Source organism: Sciurus carolinensis, chromosome 7, assembly GCF_902686445.1.
Source record: "Sciurus carolinensis chromosome 7, mSciCar1.2, whole genome shotgun sequence".
Classification (NCBI taxonomy): domain Eukaryota; kingdom Metazoa; phylum Chordata; class Mammalia; order Rodentia; family Sciuridae; genus Sciurus; species Sciurus carolinensis.
This window is the reverse complement of record NC_062219.1, coordinates 85160362-85180440: the sequence shown is the minus strand read 5'-3', so window position 1 is coordinate 85180440 and position 20079 is coordinate 85160362. Positions and strand designations below refer to the sequence as shown.

At 37.4% G+C, this 20079-nt stretch overlaps 1 protein-coding gene across 4 annotated transcripts in view; it reads left to right on the top strand.

Moving 5' to 3' along the window:
• The first annotated feature begins 3778 nt into the window (after window positions 1-3778).
• Senp6 (SUMO specific peptidase 6) overlaps window positions 3779-20079 on the top strand; it is a 114794-nt gene continuing 98493 nt past the window's right edge. For 2 of the 4 annotated variants that reach the window (XM_047559139.1, XM_047559136.1), the window contains exon 1: window positions 3782-4486. Coding sequence is in view for 3 of the 4 variants with exons in the window: in XM_047559136.1 (XP_047415092.1) it covers window positions 4435-4486 (52 nt within the window). In the remaining variant the exon portion in view is untranslated. Of the gene's footprint in view, window positions 4487-20079 lie in introns of all 4 variants that reach the window. The other 2 variants (XM_047559138.1, XM_047559137.1) reach the window with 2 other exon arrangements.

Below are 20079 nucleotides of genomic sequence, written 5' to 3'. Positions count from 1 at the left end.
AGGCTACAGCTATGTTGGAAAACTGCCCGTGACCAGACATCCTGGAAGTTATAGAGTAGGGTCAACAATTTCTGCCACAAAGAAAGTAAATTCTAGTGGACTAAGCGAGTGGGAATCATTAGTCAGCACTAGGGTATGGAACACATATGCTACATGACAGGATTCATTTAAAGGAGGAGTTCTCTCTATATTGTAAAATAGGAAATTTAAAAAATAGGTAATCACAGATGTGTATAGTTTGGATATACTAAGGGAAAGCTGATTTTTTTTGTTGTTGTTTTGCTTTGTTCTTGGGTACCAGGGATTGAACTCAGGGGCACTTGACCACTAAGCCTCATGCCTAGCCCTATTTTGTATTTTATTTAGAGACAGGATCTCACTGAGTTGCTTAGTGCTTCAATTTTGCTGAAACTGGCTTTGAATTTTTGGTCCTCCTGCCTTAGCCTCTAGAGTTGCTGGGATTACAGGCATGGGCCATGGCGCTGGACGGGAAAGCTGATCTTGTACCATGAATTTCTCTCTGAAGTAGAAAGCAAAGAATTCTGCTGGGTGGTTAGGGAAAGGCTTGAAGAAGTTTGAAATGGTTGTGCTGGACATGTGAAGAGCATGCCACTTTGAGAACACTGAAGGAAGACTTGCAGTACAGAGGTTCCCTAATGTTTTAGTGGAACTAGTTTTCTCAGTTGGATGACTTTCTTCAGTTGTGCCCAAGCTCCTGTGTCCCAATAAGAATGGTGGGCAACAGGATTTACTCAGGGTAGGGGTTTTAGGAGAAGGCAGCCAGAAAGAGCAGAGAAGGGAATTGAGTATATAATCAAGAAAGAGTAAATGAAATAATGCACCATGGATTCTAAATTAGAAAGGGAAAAAACTAAAGAGAGAAAATGGAAGAGTAAATGGATTTATACATAACAATGAGATTGAAAATGGCCACAGTGGTTATGGCTATAGCTGGAATTTTCTGAAGAGAAGCAGGTCTAACTTGTGACTTTGGGAATGGCAGATCAGAGTAAGAGTATTAATAAAAAGACAGTGGAGGAGATATGACATTAGGGTTGGAATTTTTGTGTGGTAGGACCCAGTTTTGTTTTTCCTTTCTTCTTTTATTCAAGTTTTCTTTAATGAAGAATTAGAAAAAATAAAATGGCTTATTATCCACTGTAACTGCCCATTCAAATCCAAAACAGGTTTTCTCTATTGTTTATCTTTTACACCAGAATTAAGTTTTGCTTAATATCACAAGTTAACTGACAGTTGTATAAAATTTATTTAAATGATAAAGACATGGTAGACTTTTAATAAAATGTGTATATCTTAGGTAACTTTTTAATAATTATAACTGGTCATATTTCTAATGCTTGAAGTTATTCTTAGAAACTGAAAAAATGCATATACAGCTGGGTGTGTAGTACCTGTAATCCCAGCTACTTGAGAGGCTGAGGCAAGAGGATTGTAAGTTCTAGGCCAGTCTGAACAACTTAGTGAGTCTCTGTCTCAACATACAATATAAAACAGGAGCACCTCTGGGTTCAATACCCAGTACTGGAAAAAAGAAATAAATATATATGCATATAAATAAAGAAGGGCTGCTAATTGAATATTTGTAAATATGCTAAGTACACCAAGTTTCAAGGGCATATCCTAAACTTGAAAATTTCTAGGCCCTGAATCCTGGATAATGGGATGCATGATATTATCAATTTTTAGTTCATCATATTCATATGGAGAAACAATGATTTTAGAAAATATCTTTAATGTATACTTGAATATGTAAATTGATAATTTCAGTTACAATTGTAGATTTATAGAATCAGAATGATTGAACTGAAAAGGAATTTAGAGATTGTTGAACATAGTGGTTCTCAATGTAAATCACAGGATCAGCAACATCTGTATCATTTGGAAACTCCTTAGAAATGCGGTTTCTCTAGTCCCACTCCAGATCCACTGAATCAAAAACTGGAGGTAGGGTAAATTACTGTAATCTGTTTTAATAAGCTCTCCAGGTGATTATTATGCATGCTACAATCTGAGAATCGTCAATTTAAACCAGACCTCTTCTTTAAAATTGGAATCAGGAGCCTACAGATATTAGTTGGGATTTATAATACTTAAAACAGTGAATTTTGTCAGAAAGCTTAACTCAGTTTGCTTAAAAGGTATCTTTTATACAACTCCACCTTGTTTCCCATTCCAAGCATATTATTTTCTATGGCTGCTATAACAAGTTACTTTACCACTAAGCTGGCAACTTATCACAAGTATATCTATTATCTTAGAGTTCTATGAGATCAGAAGTACAACATCTGTCTCATTGGGTTAAAATCAAGTTATTAGCTTTCCTTTCTGGAGACTCCTGGGGACAATCAGTTTCCTTACCTTTTCCAACTTCTAGGGTCACTCACATTCTTTGACTCCTGGCACGTTCCTCCATTTTCAAAGTCAGCATGTGTATATTTTTAAACAAGAGGGTTATTTTCTTTCTATTTTTGAGTCTGTACATATGACCAGTCACCCTATATCCACCTATTACCTGCACGCCTCAGTATTATACAGTCATTGGCAAAGATTATGTCATAGAGCATCACAACAGGGCCATGCAATTTCCTCAAGCAACAAAAATAACAAATTCTATTATAAATTCTATTCATTCAACTACTCATTAAATCAGTAAAGAAAATACATTTTTAAAAGTTTTAAACAAAAGGTTGTGTGCTTAAACCATGGTTAACAGAACAATTAGAACACTTCATTTCAAAGATTGTTTTCAGTTCTTCCGAATCATTTTAATTGCTGTTGAATTTTCATTAACACATAGGATTACATTTTGTTCCTTTTTGTTTTGTGGTACTGAGAATTGAGCCCACGAACTCAAACATGCTGAGTCAGCGCTCTGCCACTGAGCTCCATCCTCAGCCCTTTGAGACAGGCCTTTGCTAAATTGAGGAGGCAGGTCTTCAACTTGCCATACCCCTGCCTCAGCTTCCCTAGTTGCTGGAATTTGAGGAATGTGCCACCGCGTCCTGCACGTAGTTTTGATGATGGCTTTTGAAGGATTTAAGAAAAATGCCGACTAAAGGACTACACACCTAAAAGAGTTTCAGTGCAGAGACTATGGGGTAACTTCCTTTTCTGTCTCTTCTGTATTTTCAATAGGTTAAATACAGCATTTTTATAACATTAAAAAAATGAAAGAAAAAAGAACCATCAACACAATGGTGGACTGCATCAAAACGAGCTAGTCACCTGTAGTTACAAGGCCTGATTTGTCAGGTAGGGTACGGTTTTGAAGTCTCAGGCACATAAATGACAAAGGTCTTGTTTTTCAACACTTGATCCGAAGTGTAGTGGTTGAATGTTGTCTGATAAATAAAACTTCTTTAAAAATGAATGTGAATCCCAAGTCATTTTCTGAACATCTAACCATCTTTTTCCTTTAGCTGGCAAATTCTAGAGCCTTCTCACAGGCGCGAACTTGCAACATTTGCTCGCATTTGAGGTGGCCCAGGGCCACCTGCGCTCCCCACCCGGCCGCGCGCACACGCCGCTCTGCCATGGGGTCTTTGGCAGTGGGTGTTTTGGACTTAACCTGTGCAGGCCGAGCTGGCGCCCCAAGGGCCGACCCTACTGGGAGCCTGGGCGGCGGCACCCCGAGTCGGGATCTGGTCGGCGCCGCAGCCCGCTCTGCCCGCGAGAGGAGCCCGGGCCCGGAGGGGGAGCCGCGCTGGGGGCGGCAGCGGGGCGGGGGCGGGAGCCGGGCGGCAGCTCCAGAGCCCGTGGGGGGAGGAGCGGCGGCGGTAGAGCTGCTGTGGCGACCGACGCGAGGCGGTGGCAGAGGAGACCCACCCCTGTCCACATGGACAGTCGTGAGGGCCTCCGCTGATGCATTCACGGCTGGGCGGGGTGGGCAGACGGCCGTAGCGGCGGCGGCTGCAGAAGGAGCGAGTGATCCGGGGGCGCCTGACGGTCGCAGAGACCTAGCCGCCCCGGCGCGGCGGGTGCGGCCATTTTACGGCCTGGGACGGAGGGAGGCGTGTTTGAGTGCTCGCCTTCCTTCTCCCTTCCTGCGGACCCGCGGCTGAGCGAAGCGTCTCAGGCGGCCTGAGTGGGCGGTGGATGGGGAGTCGTGGGCCGAGAGGAACTAGGCCCGGGAAGCGCCGTCGCCGCCGTCGCCGCTCGCGTTCCGGAGGAACCTGAGGAAAAGCCCAGGCCGCGGGCCTCGCTGTCGCCCGCCAGCCTGCGGACAGGCCCGGGCGCGACTGGCCTGCTTTTGTGTAGGCCCATCTGGAGGTGGGAGCGCCGCCTGCCTGCCGGCTGAGCCCGAGGCCCGCAACCCTGCGGCGACTACCCTCCTGCGGCGCGGCCCCTCATCCCGGCGAGCACGGCGGCGGTGTGGGCCATGGATTAAGAAGGAGGCGGCGTGGGAGGAGGAAGATGGCGGCGGGCAAGAGCGGCGGCAGCGCTGGGGAGATTACTTTTCTGGAAGGTACGTCTGTTTCGGCCCTTGCGGGGAGGGTGGGGAAAACTTGGCCCCCGGGACTCCGGATATTCAGTTATCTGCGCTGGGTGGGTGTGGGGGGCGACCAAGTGCGAGAGGTGGGCAATGGCGGGGAGGGAATGTGCTGCGGACGCGCCGGGTTCGAGACCGCCGGGGCGCGGGGCTTGGCCGCCCCGGTTCGAGGAGGCGCGGGTGGGTCGGGCTGCTAGCCCGAGTTGGTGGGCGTCCTTCCGAGAGTTCGCACAGAAGTCTGACATTTAAAAAAAATTTTTTTTCTGGTGGTTGCTCGAGATGAGAGCAATCTGCATGGAGGTCTTGTTGGCGTTTGTGGAAAGTTTTAAATTGCTCAGGTTGTGTGGAATTGGGGGCCGAGCGAGAGGCGGGGAGAGGCGCTTTGAGTCTTAAATACCCGTCGGTGTGTTTCACGGAGCTTCGGGCTTCCTTTTGCAACCGGCGTTCAGAGTAGGCCTGGCTGTGCCCGATAGTCTTAGGAAATGTTTTTACCTCACATATTTTCTAAAATAATTTATCTGGGGAAAGAGATTGAGGTTCACAGTGTCAGTTTTGAGACAGTCACTATCGCTAATAGACAAAGTTTGGGTGTTTCCAATTTAATTCACTTGTGAGGAAAAGTTAAACATTTACTGTTAGTGACTCCGCTAGTCCTAAGAAAAACTGTTTTTGTTGGGGATGGTGTTAGTGGGTAACTATATTGGCTTATTGCCGGTGTATATAAAGAACCCCAGAGTACGTCTAAATTTCATTATAATTGTGGACCAAGAACTTAAATGTTCATGTTACTTAATTTGACTACGGGTTCAGTGTTTACTCTGGTAATTGAATTTGTAAATATATGAAGGGAAATGAGTCTCTGCTGTGTGCAATTAATTACTCTGGGTAATTTTGCGAAGTATTTTTTAATATGCCATATGTCTAAGTGATAACTTTTTTAAATAACTAGAAGAAGCATTATTGAATTTTAAAAGTACAATTTAACTTAAAAAAAGAAAGATCTTTATCTGTAGCAGGCTCCATAAGAGGATATTGAGGAATGGAAATGCCTTGTTTACTGCTTTATCAACAGCATACAGTTATGGGAACACTGAGTACTCAATATGAGTCTAATGAATGAGTAAAGACTAATAGAGGTGGAGAAAAATTTTTCTTAATTCTTTCTACTTTCATATAGAAGTGAAAAAGTCTTAACCTTTGGTGTGCAATTCAGCCTAGAGGCTTTTTAGTAAGAAGATAATGCAAAAAAAAAAAAAGAAGATAATGCTTGTGAATATTTATGAATTCATTTCCTATTATCCATTCTAGTTTGACAGACTAGGTATCTGTCAGAAGAATGAGAGTGGTGCTTTTTGCCTTAACGAGTCATTGGTATGTGTGTTATTTTTTGTTTTGTTTTGAAGTAGGAAATTGAAAAGATGACTTATAGATATTAATTTAGTGTACAGATTATACTTTTGTGCCAAAGTAAGTTTCTGGCTTCTATAGGCTTCTGATGCACTTTGTTCTTATTGGGTGAACATAGGGAGGATAAAAAGAACACAAAAATAACTTGTAACAGAGCTGATGTGAATTTCAAACTATTGATTTTAGTTTATTCTAACTTAAGGTGAGATTAATGAGAGTTTACCTTATCAGTCAACATTGTCACAAAAAAAGTGAATGGTAACTTTCTGAGCATAAGGGAAAAGAATGATTTTATGAAAACTCATAACCAGTTTTCATAGAGTTTTGAATCTTTCTAAATAAACAAATACTATTTAGTCCTACTTCTAATGCTAGTAGTAGTAGTACTAATTTTCCATGATTCTTTTGGTTTCTTCCACTTTTAGTAATAAAATATTCCACTATAATTTGCATATATTTTGTACTGTCATGTTTATAAGATATCTGAATGTTTCCCCACTGGTTTTTGGGTTTTAATGTTAAAATATCTACATATTACACTTGGTGTTCTCTCCAACAGAGTTCTTGAAAAACTAAAGTAGGTTTTCATTCACTCATCAAATATTTATAGTAGCTTACTCTGCTAGGCACTGTTTCAAGGTGAATATAACAGTGCATGAGATAGTTAAGGTCCCTGCCTTCATAGAACTTTAATTTTAGTGGGTAAAACTGTCAGTGAACAAGTAAAAAATAATCCATTTAGAACAGTCTCTTTCATATAGTTCACTTTCTCACTTTATTCAGGTCTACTCAGATCTGACAACCTACTTAAAGTGTCATATTGCCACGTGTGCTTATGTACGCATGTACAAATGTGGCATTACTTTTAGTTTTATTTTTCATGTCAGTCCTTAGCACATGATAAATTTATTTCTTCCTGTTTTTCAGTTCTACTAAAATATAAACTTTATATTTCCATATTTGTCTTTTTATTGTCATATTTCTTATACTACCTGGAATGTGTTTGTTGTTGATGAAATAAACCAGATTATAACAATGTGATAAAGGCTGTGGAAAAAGGTACAAAGCAGTGATGGAGAAGCTGTTTTACAGTGTTTAAGAAAAGGAGATGCATACTTGAGGAGGTGATGCAGACCACCTAACTATGAGACACTTCTGAGGGGATAATAGGTGTAAAGGCTCAAAGGTGATATGTGGTTCCATTCATTAAATTTAAAAAGAAATTCATTATGACTGAAATGTAGCAAGCCAAGGAGAAAGTGATATAAGAGGCAAGAAATCTGTTGTGTAGGCTAGTGAGTTTTTCTTTCTAAGCATTGGAATTCATTTTTAGAATTTGGGGCAATGGGGCTACCATGATATTTATGATTTTTAAAAATTACTGACTTCTCTATATGGAATAAATTAGAGAAGAGCAAGAGTAAAAGTAGGGAGACAAGTTAGGAGAACATTGTAGCAGTCTAGAAGTGATGCTGGCTTGAATTATCATGGTAGCAGTGGAGATTTTGGAAAGAGACTGAAAATACATTTGAATGTAGAGTTTGTAAGACAGAATGGATTGTATATTTAGATTCAGAGCAAGGGAGGAATCAAAGAACACTCCTTAGGGTTTTAGCTTGAGGTGTTGGGAGATAATGCCATTTACTTTGGTGGAGTGGAATGAGGAGTTAGTAGCACTGCTTGGTCATTCTAAGTTTGAGGTGTTGTTTGACCTTTGCTCCAAAATGTTTTGCTTCCTTATAACTACTAGGTGAAATTGTATTTCCTTATGACTTTTTTTTTTTTTTTTTTTTTTTTTTTTTAGGGAAAGGGAAAAGGAGACTTACTGGATACTTTTGTACCTTTTTAATTTTGTTTGTTGATTATCACACTAAAATTGTATGAATTGCATTAGGCCATAGGTTGTTGAATTTATCTATTTAGCTTTCCTCTTTTTGACTCATTTCTTCTGTATTTGTTCACTTACTGTTGCGTCATAGCTTTTTCCCACTTGTGATAGATGGTTTTACCAGTTTTCTCTTCATTCATTCAAGAGCTATTTGTTGAGCACCTGTTGTGTTATAGGTACTGCCCTGAGAGTCACAATGTGAAAGGTGAATAAGAGAAGGGGAAATAGAGAGATAAGAGCTTTTCCAGGCAGAAGGAATAAAATAGGAGTGTGGCGTATTTGGGGAACTAAAAAAGGACATTATGGTCCCAGCAAGAAAAATGGTGCAATATGAAGCTAAAGGGACATCATCAAATTTGCTGCAAAAAAGTCATTGGCTACTACCTGAAGATAGTCTTAGAGAGTCAACAAATTATTAGGGAAACCAGTTAGGAGATGTTTGCAGTACAGGACAAAGATGATAGCTAGCTCGTTCTCATAAATTTTCTTCTGATATTTTTTCCCTTTTCTCTTCTGTAGGAGCTCCAACAAGTCTTTTTATTCTCATATATCTTTTTTTTTTTTTTTTTGTATTGTGCTTGTTGATATCTAGATTTCTTTCCTGTTGCCTTTTTTCTGCCATCTGAATTGCTTTACCTCTGTTTTATCCCATTTTTTTTCTTGAAAAATTTTTTCCTACCTTCTCTTCCTAGGGTACATATTTTAATTCCTACTTGAGTTTTTTTCATTTCAAGCCTGTCTCCCTTTATGTACTTGTCCACTAGGTTGGAAAGATGGATTGTTAAAACTATTTCATTGTTGTCTTCTGAAAATATCAAAAATGCTTCTGTCTCAAATGAAAAATGTTTTCTATTTCCTCTTAACCATATATGTAAATTTGGTTTAGAGCCATCAATTAGTTTGCCAGTTTTACTGGGGACAGTAAATACTTCACATTACCTCCTAAATGATTGGCATTCCATGGAGTATGAGCAAGGTCTTTTCTTTTGGCCTGTCCAGGTACTATACCTCAGTTCTTCCATTTAGTCCTCCTTTTTCTTCTGATTGCTCTACTTTTGGGATTACATCCTGATGTCATTCCTTATTTATTCATTACTCAAGCATGTGTATTTCCTGATTTTACGCCAGTTGAAATGATCTTTTATTTATCATTTGAGTTCATGAATTCATGAAACAGGAGAGAGTAGAACCTCACTTAGAAATGAATGTGATTTTTACTAGTTTTTCTGCATTTAGTGCATGAACTCAGAAACCAGAATGCCAAGGTTCAGCATCTAGTTCTATTACTTTAATAAACATCTTGGGCTAAACTGAGGATAATAATTGTAGTTATTTTGTTAGTCAGCTATTTGTCACTGTGACAGAATACCTAAAATCATCCAATTTTAAAAGAGGAAGGGTTTATTTGGGCTTACAGTTTGAAGATTCAGAACATGGTTGGTTGACCTCTTGCTCTTGCGCCTGTGGTGTGGTAGTACATCATGGTGGGAGTACATGACAAAGGAAGTTGCTCACCCCCTGGAAGCTGGAATATGAGAGACAGAGGAAGAAGAGGGATGGTGAACAAATATCCACTTCAGTGGCATGTCCCCAGTGATGTAACTTCCTATCTCCTAAAGGTTTAACCTCCTCCCAGTAGTGTCACAGACTAACCATCAAATCTTTAAAACATGGGCATTTGGGGGGAACTTAGCCAAACTATAATTGTTACCCCATGAGATTGCCATTGGGGTTAAATGAGTTTATATTGAATTCTTAATGCTATTCCAGGAATATAAGCAGTATGTATTAGTTGGTTACTTAATTTATTCTCTTAGTAGGGAGAGAAAAGAAAAATAATTTCCCTTGCTTTCCATTCTCTTCTAACATGACTTCTCCAAATTTGATTTTTAGTTTTCATTGTTTTTCTTTCACATACTGCCTTTTCTTCTAGGTTGTTACTGATCACGATATTCTACCTTGACTGGTGTAGTGAGAAAGAGAATAAAATTATGTGTTTTGTGTTTCTGGTGTCTAAGTTTATTGTTTCTCTTGCCGTTAATAAAAGTATGTTGAATATTTGAGGAACTTGAAGTATAAGGGATATGTGACCCCAGAGCAAGTCACTGGGGAAATCATATCTAGAGCTTGGGGCCTGACTTGCAGCTACAGCTTTCTTTAGCATTTCTTCTTTCTTTCTTTCCTCCCTTTCTTCCCTCATCCCTTTGTTTTTGTATTTTTCCTCTCATCTTTTCCTGCAATCCACTGGACCCCAAGAGGGGGTATTGGACAAGAGAAGGAAAAATAAAAGGTAATTATCAGGAGTTATCTTTTATTGTTAAAGCAGTACTCTAAGAGGGCAAAATCAGAAAGCCACAGGTCTCTTAATGCCCAGCATCACAAAGCCAGCTAAATTTAGGGGGAAAGGAAATAGAGCCCACTATTTAATGAAAAAATGCAAAGAATTTGTAGGTATTTAAATCATACACAACCGTATTTCCTTTCCCATGCTGTTTTCCTTTTTTTTTAATCTCCAGCAAAATTGTAATATAGTAGTCCTTTCTTACCTGTAGTTTTGCATTTCTTGGGTTTTTTTTTTTTTTTTTTTTTTCAGTTGTGGACAAATACAATCTGAATATTAAATGTAAAAGTTTAAATAATAGTAAACAATTCCTGAATTTTAAATTGTTCTGCATGCTGAGTAGCTTGATGAAATCTTGCAAGGTCCTTCAGCATCCCCCTTGGGAAACAAATCATTCCTTTTTCTGTCTTACATAGACCATTATATACTATCTGCCCATTAGTCAGTTTGTAGCTGTCTTGGTTGTGACATTGTTGCTGTTTAGCAGCAGAACTTGTGTTCAGTTTTACTTAATAATGACTTCAAAGTAGAAGAGTAGTGAGTATGCCAAAGAGAGGCCATATAGTGCTTCATTAAGTGAAAAGGTGAAAGTTCTTGACATTATAAGAAAAAAAAAACAAAAAAAACCCATATACTGAAGTTGCTAAGATCTACAGTAAGAATAAATGTCCTTGAAAAAGAAAAGTTCATGCTACCTTTGCTGTAGCATCTAAAACTGCTTAAGTTAGGGCCCATAGTTAAGGTGGCAAAGACATTATAGAGTTTTGTGCTGTCTGTGGTTTCACGTATCCACTGAGGGTCTTGAAACATATCCTTGTAGACAGGAAGGGGGTCCTGCATTTCTCAAGCTTGAAAATGACAGTTCTTTGAAATCTACAAGTTTCTAAATTCTGGACAGTTTAAGAAGCTAAAGAAAGACAATCTAAAGTAGGTAACACAATTTGTGATGTTATAGACATAAACAGCAATATAAGCAGTCATTAAGTTTAACTTTTCAATCAGGAAATGATCGAAGAAATTTCTGAAACTAGGCAAGTGTAAGTAAGAAGAAAAAAGGAAGCATGATAGAAACTTTCCCTTCCTGCACTTTTTTCTTTTGTTCAGTGATGTCTAGAATTGTTATTATAATCATTTTCATTACCTAATTCTTGGAAAACATGGTAACAATATTAAAATTAAATAATCTTGATATAAAGACTGTTAAATGCTCACAGTTACAACAAAGTTGTACACTTAAGTCACATTACTTGGAAAGATGCAGTACATGGATGATCCATTATAAACTGCAGATTAAGGTTGTCAACTGTATTAGTTTTTCATTACTATAATGAAATACCTGAGGTAGACTGGTTATGAAGGAAAAGACATTTGTTTAGCTCACAATTTTAGAGGTTGAAAGTACAAACATTAGAGCCAGTGAGCGTTGACAAGAACTTTATGGAAGATGCAGAACATGTGTAGGATGAAGGATCAGATTTAAAAACTGGGAAACATAAGAGACTAGGAGATCCCACCATCCCTTTAGAGTACTTGCCCCCTGTTTTAAGGACCTAGGCTCCATGTCTTGAAAAGGTCCACACTGTCTCTCAACACTTCCACCCTGGGACCAAGTCTCCAATACCTGAACCTGTGGGGTTGAGTGGGGGTACACTCACTTAAACCATATTCAAACTTTAGCAACAACATGAAGTTAAAAAAAAAAAAAAAAGCGTGACAGCAATTACAGAAAAAGATGGATAATTTGTATTGTATTCATTTGTCGCTGAAAGCATTTTTTTTTTCAGCCTCTGAGGGCAACATTAGGGGTTTTTATTTCCCGGAAACTTCATCTCTTGTCAAGCATTAGGACCTGTTCTCCAGTGTATCCAGTGTAGATATGGGTCTTTCAGTGCTAAAATTGAGACAGTCTCAGGCAAATTGTGATGCTTGGACACTCTACCTTGTGCCAAGTTAACAACAGTTACTTTGAAGCCATCTAAGGTAGTAAGACAAGCTATATTCTGATCTTGCCCTTGGAGGTTATTTTGGGTGTATTTTGGGAGTGGGGAATGGTGTTTCAGATGAAGATGGGATTTGTTTTCTTTCTTCAAAGTTTGTTTTGTAAAAATGATTTCAAAGAATATCAATAGCAATTTCATTTTGTTACAGTAGCAATTAAATCTGAGGATATTCATCAGTATTTCCTTCATAAGTTTAGGTTATCAGCTCCCCAGTCTCCTTTGTTTTCACCACTTAGTCTTCACTTGTTTCTCAAGTCTGTCTTTTAAGTTTATGATGAAAGGATCCTTTTTTTCTTGGTGAAATTGCATTTACTTCTTCAGACTTAAAAGTGTTTCTAACATTCAATTGGTCCATCTCACTGAATACTGAATTCCCCTGCCACCTGGATAATCCTTGTCCTCTCACCTTCTTGGAGCAGAAGGGACATTTTCTGGGTATGGAACATTGTAAGCGTCAACTTGAGATAATTGTCTCCTATGTAAAGGTAGAACCAGCTGTAGTACTTTAGAATAAAGTACCACTACTTGTTTCTGATCCATAGAATGTCAAGAAAGTACCACTACTTGCTATTTCTGATCCATAGAAGGTCAAGGACTTTCCAGTAAAACCAGCAGAGTCAAACTGCTGCCTGGCTGTTGGACTTGGACTGAACTGACTGTATGATACCCCAAAAGATCCATAGAAACCCACTGAACAGAATGAAGTAGATGATGATTTAGTGAAGAGTGAACAGTTGCTGGGACCTGAGGGAAAGAATTTTGTGGATTTTGTGACTCAAGGGGTCTGATTTAATATCATTCCCACAAATATATTTCAAGGCTTCTTTTCGAGGTCATATTGAACGCTGTATTGCTATGTTATCTTTACCGAAAGGAAAAGGTTTAATAGATCACGAATTTGAAAAAGGCCCTACTGGTGATTTTTCTGCTTCATATAGCAATTGCAGGCATGATTTGGTGACTTGACTGGTCTAGAAACTCCAAGATGGAATTAAATGTCTGACCGACTGGGTCCTTCCCTCTCCATGCAGTCTAAAGGCCTCCTCAAGTGGGCTATGTCTATAGCAGCATATTCACACTTGGTAAATGGTGACTCCTGGGCTAAGCTTTGCCTTTGGGGAATCTTGACAGTTCTTGAGAAAGACTGGCTCTATATAACCCTACAGAGTCACCTAAAATTGCTTTATTGAAGGGCTTCCTGACTTGCGTACAGTTTGTTACTGATTTTTTTTTATATTCCTAGGTTGCAGAAGTTAACTTTTCTGTTAGTTGTTCTTTAGAGTTTGTTATATTTTTCATTGCTATAAAAGCTTACTCATGATAGTTTTTAAAAATTATTAGAAAATATTTTACTTCTGTGAAATGTAAAGGATAATATGACAAACACTTATGTTCTACATCCTGGCTTAAAGAAGAAAACATTAACACTACAATTGCTGCTCAGGTGAACCCTTACCTTTTTATATTCTCTGGAGAGAAGTTTAATAGCTATATTCCCAGCTTTGGAAAACAGTAAATTTAATAAAAAGTCTCAAAAATATATTAAATTATAAGTACAGGAAAAAAAAGAACACACATATATACTCATTGTATATACTTATGTGTACAATATGTACAATTACATATATCCTGCATGTTTTCAAACTTATAAATCATGTCATTTTATATTTGTTCTGTGGCTTGCTTTTTCTTACAACATTAAGGGATTAAACAGTGTTAATAAAAACAGCTTTCATTTTCTTTGTCTTGTATTATTCCAATGGTATGAATATAGTTATCAGTATTCTTAGTGTATGGGTTTCAGGACCCCACCCCACAATGCCAAAATCTTTTTTTTTTTTTTTTAATTTTTCTTTTGTAGTTGCAGATAGACAGAATGTCTTTATTTTATTTGTTTATTTTTATGTGGTGCTAAGGAACAAACCCAGTGCCTTACACATGCTAGGCAAGCCCTCTGCCACTGAGCTACAGCACCAGCCCCAAAATCTTTTGATATTCAAGTTCCTTATATAAAATGATATAGTATTTCGGTATAATGCTCATTCTCTGTACTTTCTAGGTTACTTGTAATACCTGATACATTGTATTTACATTATATAACATTTAGGGAATAATGTCAAAAAAATGTCTGTACTTGTTGAGTATAGATGCAACTTTTTCCCCAGAGATTTTCAATATGGACCTTGAGGATATGGAGGGTTGACTATAGTAGTTCTTACATGCACTTACCTGTTTGTGGAAATTTAGGTTGTTGTATCCAACTTTTTATTATTACATGCATTGCTATAGTAAACATTTTAGCATGTTTTATTTTGCTACTTTGGACATTTTTGTAAATTCATTTTCTTGTGCACATAAAATTTTCTTCCTAGGACAAAGTACCAGCAACCTTTTTCTGTAAAGGGCCAGAAAGTATCTTACACTTTGTAGTTCATGCACTCTCTGTCACAGTTAACACTTGTTAACATTCAACACAATGCAATCATATATAGTACAAAAGAGTATGGCTGTGTTTCAGTAAACTTTATGGGCATTGACATTTTGAGATTTTCATATGTTATGGAACATTATTCTTTTGAACCCCCCCACTGTAAAAAATGTAAAATTCCTTTTTAATCTTGTGAACCTTTTTAAAACAGAGAGCAGACCAGATTTGACTGGCCCATAGTTTGCCTCACCAAGTGTATATTTTAAGCAATGGAATTATTGGATCCTAGAACATCACTTATAGGTGTTGCCAAATTAACTTCAAAGTGGTTTTAGTAGCATTCCTCCCCCCTAACCCTTGCCCCTGGTACTGGGGATTGAGTCCAAGGGTGCTGTATCATTAAGCTTCATCTTCAGCCCTTTTTAGTTTTTATTTTGAGACAGGATTTTGCTAAACTGTCCAGGTTGGTCTTGAACTTGTGATCCTCCTGCCCCAGCCTCTCAAGTAGCTGGGGTTATAGGTGTGTGCTGTGACACCTGTCTTCTTTAAAATCCTAAATTTTTGAAATATTATCTTTATAGGAAAGTGGTAAGCTAGTACAAAAATTTCTCATATATTCTTCACTTGTTTCCTGAAATGTTAACATTTACTACAACTGCTTTGTCATATTTTTTCCTTCAGATATATAGTTATGTTTACATAAATACATTTTTGGATACCATTTGAAAGTGAATTTTGGATATGATGCTTATTATCCCTCCTCCTTTTTCTTTTTTCCTCTTTTAAGAAACTACATTCTCTTATATAACAACAGTATAGTTATCAAAATCAAATTAACATTGATATCACGCTATTTTCTAATCTACAAACTTTTTTCTTCTGCTTTCACCACTTGACCTAATGTTCCTTAATAGCAAAGAAAAAAGAAAATGCTTATTCAGGATCCCATATAGAATCTGTATTACATGTATTTGTCATATCTTTTGTTTCTCTTAATCTAGAAATAACTTTTCAGTCTTCCTTTATCTTTCCCTATCTTTCCATTTTTTTAAGAAAATAGGACAGTTATTTTGTAGTTTGGGTTTATCTAAATTTGAACTTATCTGATTTTACCTCCTGATTAGATTAAGTTTATGCTTTTTTTGTTTGTTTGTTTGTTTGTTTGTTTGTTTTTGGCGGTACTGGGGATCGAACTCAGGGCCTTGTGCTTGCGAGGCAAGCACTCTACCAGCTGAGCTATCTCCCCAGCCCCAGTTTATGCATTTTTAAATAAGAAATGATATCAGTTTGTCCCTCTCAGTTTGTCATGTCTAGTGATCCCTGATGCCAATTTGTCCTTTTTCTGGTGAAATTAACTTTGATCACTTAGGGTGTTGTTTACTGGATTTCTTAACCTAAAGTGCTCTTTTTCCCTTTGTAATTAGTAAATATTGTATGGAGAGAGAGCTCAAGACAAATTTGAGACAAATTCTGTTTTCATTAGATTTCACCCACTAGTTTTAACATCCGTGACAATTCATGACTGAATTCGGTATACTATGATGATTCCCAAATGCTGATTTTCCTATACATTTATTTTACTTCTTATACATTTATTTCATTCTACTAAAAATCTGTAAAACAACCAGTCTTCTTTTCTGTCAGGTATACCTACCATCTCAATTTTTGAGACTTTCTGGGGTTCTATACATGAATACGCTTTGTTCTTGCTTGTTTTCTTCATCTTGCAAAGCCCTTCCTCCTACCCTACTGTATCAACTGGGATCTTCACTATATGATTGGATAGACTTGTTGATAGCTTATTGCAAAAGGGAACATTAAGATGTTTGATGAAGGGTTTTGTAGTTATTCTTTTTTAGATTAAGAAAGTTCTTTTCTTTTGAGGGTGGTGGTAATGGTGGTAGTGGGAATTGAACCCAGGACCTTATTCCCGTTAGGCAAGTGCTCTACCACTGAGCTACATTGCCAGCCAGCCCTTTTAAAAAAAAAAAAAAAAATTGAGATGCTCTCACTAAGTTGCTTTGGGTTTCAGCCTCCTGGGTTGCTGGGGCATGTACCATGGTGCCCCTTCAAGGAAGTTCTCTTCTATTCCTAGTTTGCTAAGAGTTTTTGTTGTTTTGTTATAAATTGGTCTCATGAATTACATTCATTATTTTCAAATGTTAACTTGCTTTTTGGAGTAGACACTGTAATTGTAATGAATTACTCCTTATAAATCACAGGGCTTGATTGCTAATTTTTTACTTAAGGTTTTATATCTGTCTTCATGTAAGATTGTTCTTTAATGCTAGATATCAAGTATTCTGGCTTCATAAAACGAGCTGCAAAGTGTTTCCTACTTTTTATTTTTTGAAAAATTTTGAGATTGGTATTAAAAAGTTGGAAAAAATTACTGTCTGAATCTTTCTAAGTTTTATCTTTGTGGGAAATTTGTAATACTTCAGTTTGTTTTATTGATATGATGATGTTAAAATTTTCTTTTGACTGGGCATGATGATGCATGCCTGAAGTCCCAGTGACTTGGGAGGTTGAGCCAGGAGGATGACAAGTTTCAGGTCAGCCTTGGCAACTTAGCCAGACCCTATACAAAGCAAAAAATAAAAGAGTTGGGAATATAGCTCAATAGTATATAACCACTGGATTCAGTCTCTATCTCCATACAAACAAAACAAAATATCAACTTCTGCTTCTTGTGTCAGTTTGGTAATTTGTGTCTTTATAGGTGCTTAGGTCTTTGCCTTCTTTGGTCAACTAAGTCAGTTCCTACTCATTGATCAAATTTTCACCATTTATCCCTTTTTTAACATCTCTCATCTACTGTTGTATCCTCTATTTTTTTTAGTTCTGATGGGTTTCTGCTTTTCTTTTTCCTTTTATTATTGTTATTTCGGTGAAAAGTATGTAGAAAAGGGTTTAGGGGTAGAGTACCTGCCTAGCATGCACCAGACTCTGGGTTTAATCCCCACCACTACAGTTGATCAGTTAGTAAATTTATGTGTTTAATGTATTATTTAACTGGGATCTTTCCTTAACCTTTTTCTTTTCTTTCTCTTCTTAATTTTTTAAGCAGAGTATAGTGTACATATTTTCCACTGATAATTACAAATATAAACCATAATAGTTTGTGGAAACATAAAGAACTGAGGGACTTTTGAGGGTTTTAAGTTTTTATTTCTACTCCAAAATGCCTGCCCCCTTTGTTTTTATTCTTATTTTACTATGCTGGGAATCAACTTTTTTTTTTTTTTTTTTTTTTAACTTTTTAGACTGAATTTTTTCCCTCATTGACAGTTATTACTTTATGAAGTTGTTGTTTTTGCATTTATTTGTATGCTTTAATCTCTTGTCTACTGGTATATTGTATGATCAGGTTTTTAAGAGTTCTGTATATAATTCCCTAATTCCTTTAGTGTGTAAGGATTAGACCATCTTTTTGACTTTTGAAACAGGTTCATTTTACATTTCAGTGTTTTAAAACTTTTAATTTATGAATACTTTTAAGTTTAAAGAGAAGTTTCAAAGATGATACAGTTTCTGTTTGCCTTTCACCCAGCATTCACTAATGCTGCCATCTGATTTAGCCATTGTATATTTGTGAAGACTTGGAAACTTAACATTATAATACTATTACTTTAATTAGTAACTTAATTTGAATTTCATTAGTTATTCCATTAATGTTTGGTATGTGTTCTTGAGTCCATTTTGGCTTAGAATGTTTGTCATGACTTCTTTGTCTACTCAGATTTTTGACAGTTTCTTAATCTTTCCTTTTTTTTCTTAGCATTGACAGTTTTCTTTTTTGTTTGTTTGTTTGTTACTGGGGATTGAACCCGGGGATGCTCTACCACTGAGCTACATCACCAGCCATTTGTTTGTTTCTTTATTTGTTTTGAGACAGTCTTGCTAAATTCCTTAGGGCATCGTGAAGGTGCTGAGGCTGGCCTCAAACTTGGAGTCAGTCCTCCTCCCTCAGCCTCCGGAGTTGCTGGGGATTACAGGCAGGTGCTACTGTACCCAGCACATTGACAGTTTTAGAGACTCATATTTCATAGAATGTGCCTCAGTTTGGTTTGTCTGATTTCTCTGGTGATTAACCTGGCATTATGAATTTTGGAGCTGAACACCAGAGAGCTCGTGTCATTTTCATCTCACTGTATTAAAGGGTATAAGCCAGAAATAAAACATATCACTTTTGATGTTGACGTTGATTATTTATTTGACTAATGTACTGTTTGTCAGCTTTCTCCACTTTCAATTTTTTCCCGTCTGTTGTCTTTTTTTTTTTTTTTTTTAAACAAATTATCAAGTCCAGCCCATACTCATGGGAAGAAGAATTAAGTTCTCTCTTTTTATAGGAAGGAATATTTGCATGTTACTTGTAATTTTTCTATGAAAACTTATCCCTGTTTAATTGTGGGATTATAATCCAGTGCTCTTTTCATTTACTAAAATTGTGCCAATTTTGCTTGACTTTTGGGAGTTCTTTCAGGTTGGTTCCTCTAATCATTTGATATGCCCCTCCCCCCTTTTGTTATTAAAGCACTTACTTGTATTCTGACACTGTAAGATACAAAGTTTCAATTTGTATTTTTCCTGCCTCTGCCCTAAAATCGGGCATTTCTCTCCCTAAGATCGCTGATTCCTTTATTGGAGAAAATGGTATTTAAAATCCAAGATTGGATTGTGGGCATTCTTGTTGCTAACTGGGGTGTTGCTACTTTTGTACCCTCTTAGAGAACAGAGCCCTAGCCATTTATACTAATGTTATATAACACATACCTACATTTACTTCTGTTCATCTGTACGTATATACTAAATACATGAGTTCATATTGATATCACTGACTCTAATCCAGCACTAGAGATAGTTTAGCTTTCCTTTCTTGCTTGTGACTTCTTTCTCCAACAGGGAGAAATCTTGTTCTCATTATCTACTATTATTTATTTATATTTTCAACCCAATATATATGTAAAGAAGTTTCATATTTGCTCATGATAAGTTGTTTCATGGTACTTTCGGTTGTGAAGTCATTCCTATGGGAGCTGAATAATATTGCAGTGTGTGTATACATACACCATATATTATCTGTTCTGTTGGGGATAGATGTTTGGATTGTTTGCACCTTTTGATTTATTATAAATTCTTCTGTGAAAGTTGGTGCACAAGTGAGTCCACATTTTCAATTATTTTATATTTTATATGCCTAGAAGTAGAATTGCTGCATCATTCAGCTGAGTGTTTAACTTATTTATTTTTTTCCTAGTGGTACACAAGGTATTGAACCCAAGTCACTTTGCCCCCCCTGAGCTACATCCCAGCACTTTTTTGTTTTTTATTTTGAGACAAGGTGCCACCAACTTAGTGAGTCCTGCCTCTGCTTCCAGACTCGCTGGGGTTATAGATGGGCACCACTCCACCTTGCATGGGTGTTTAACTCTTTGAGAAACAGCCAGAGTTTTTCTACAGTGACTGTACTATATTATATTTCCACCAGCAATGCACAGG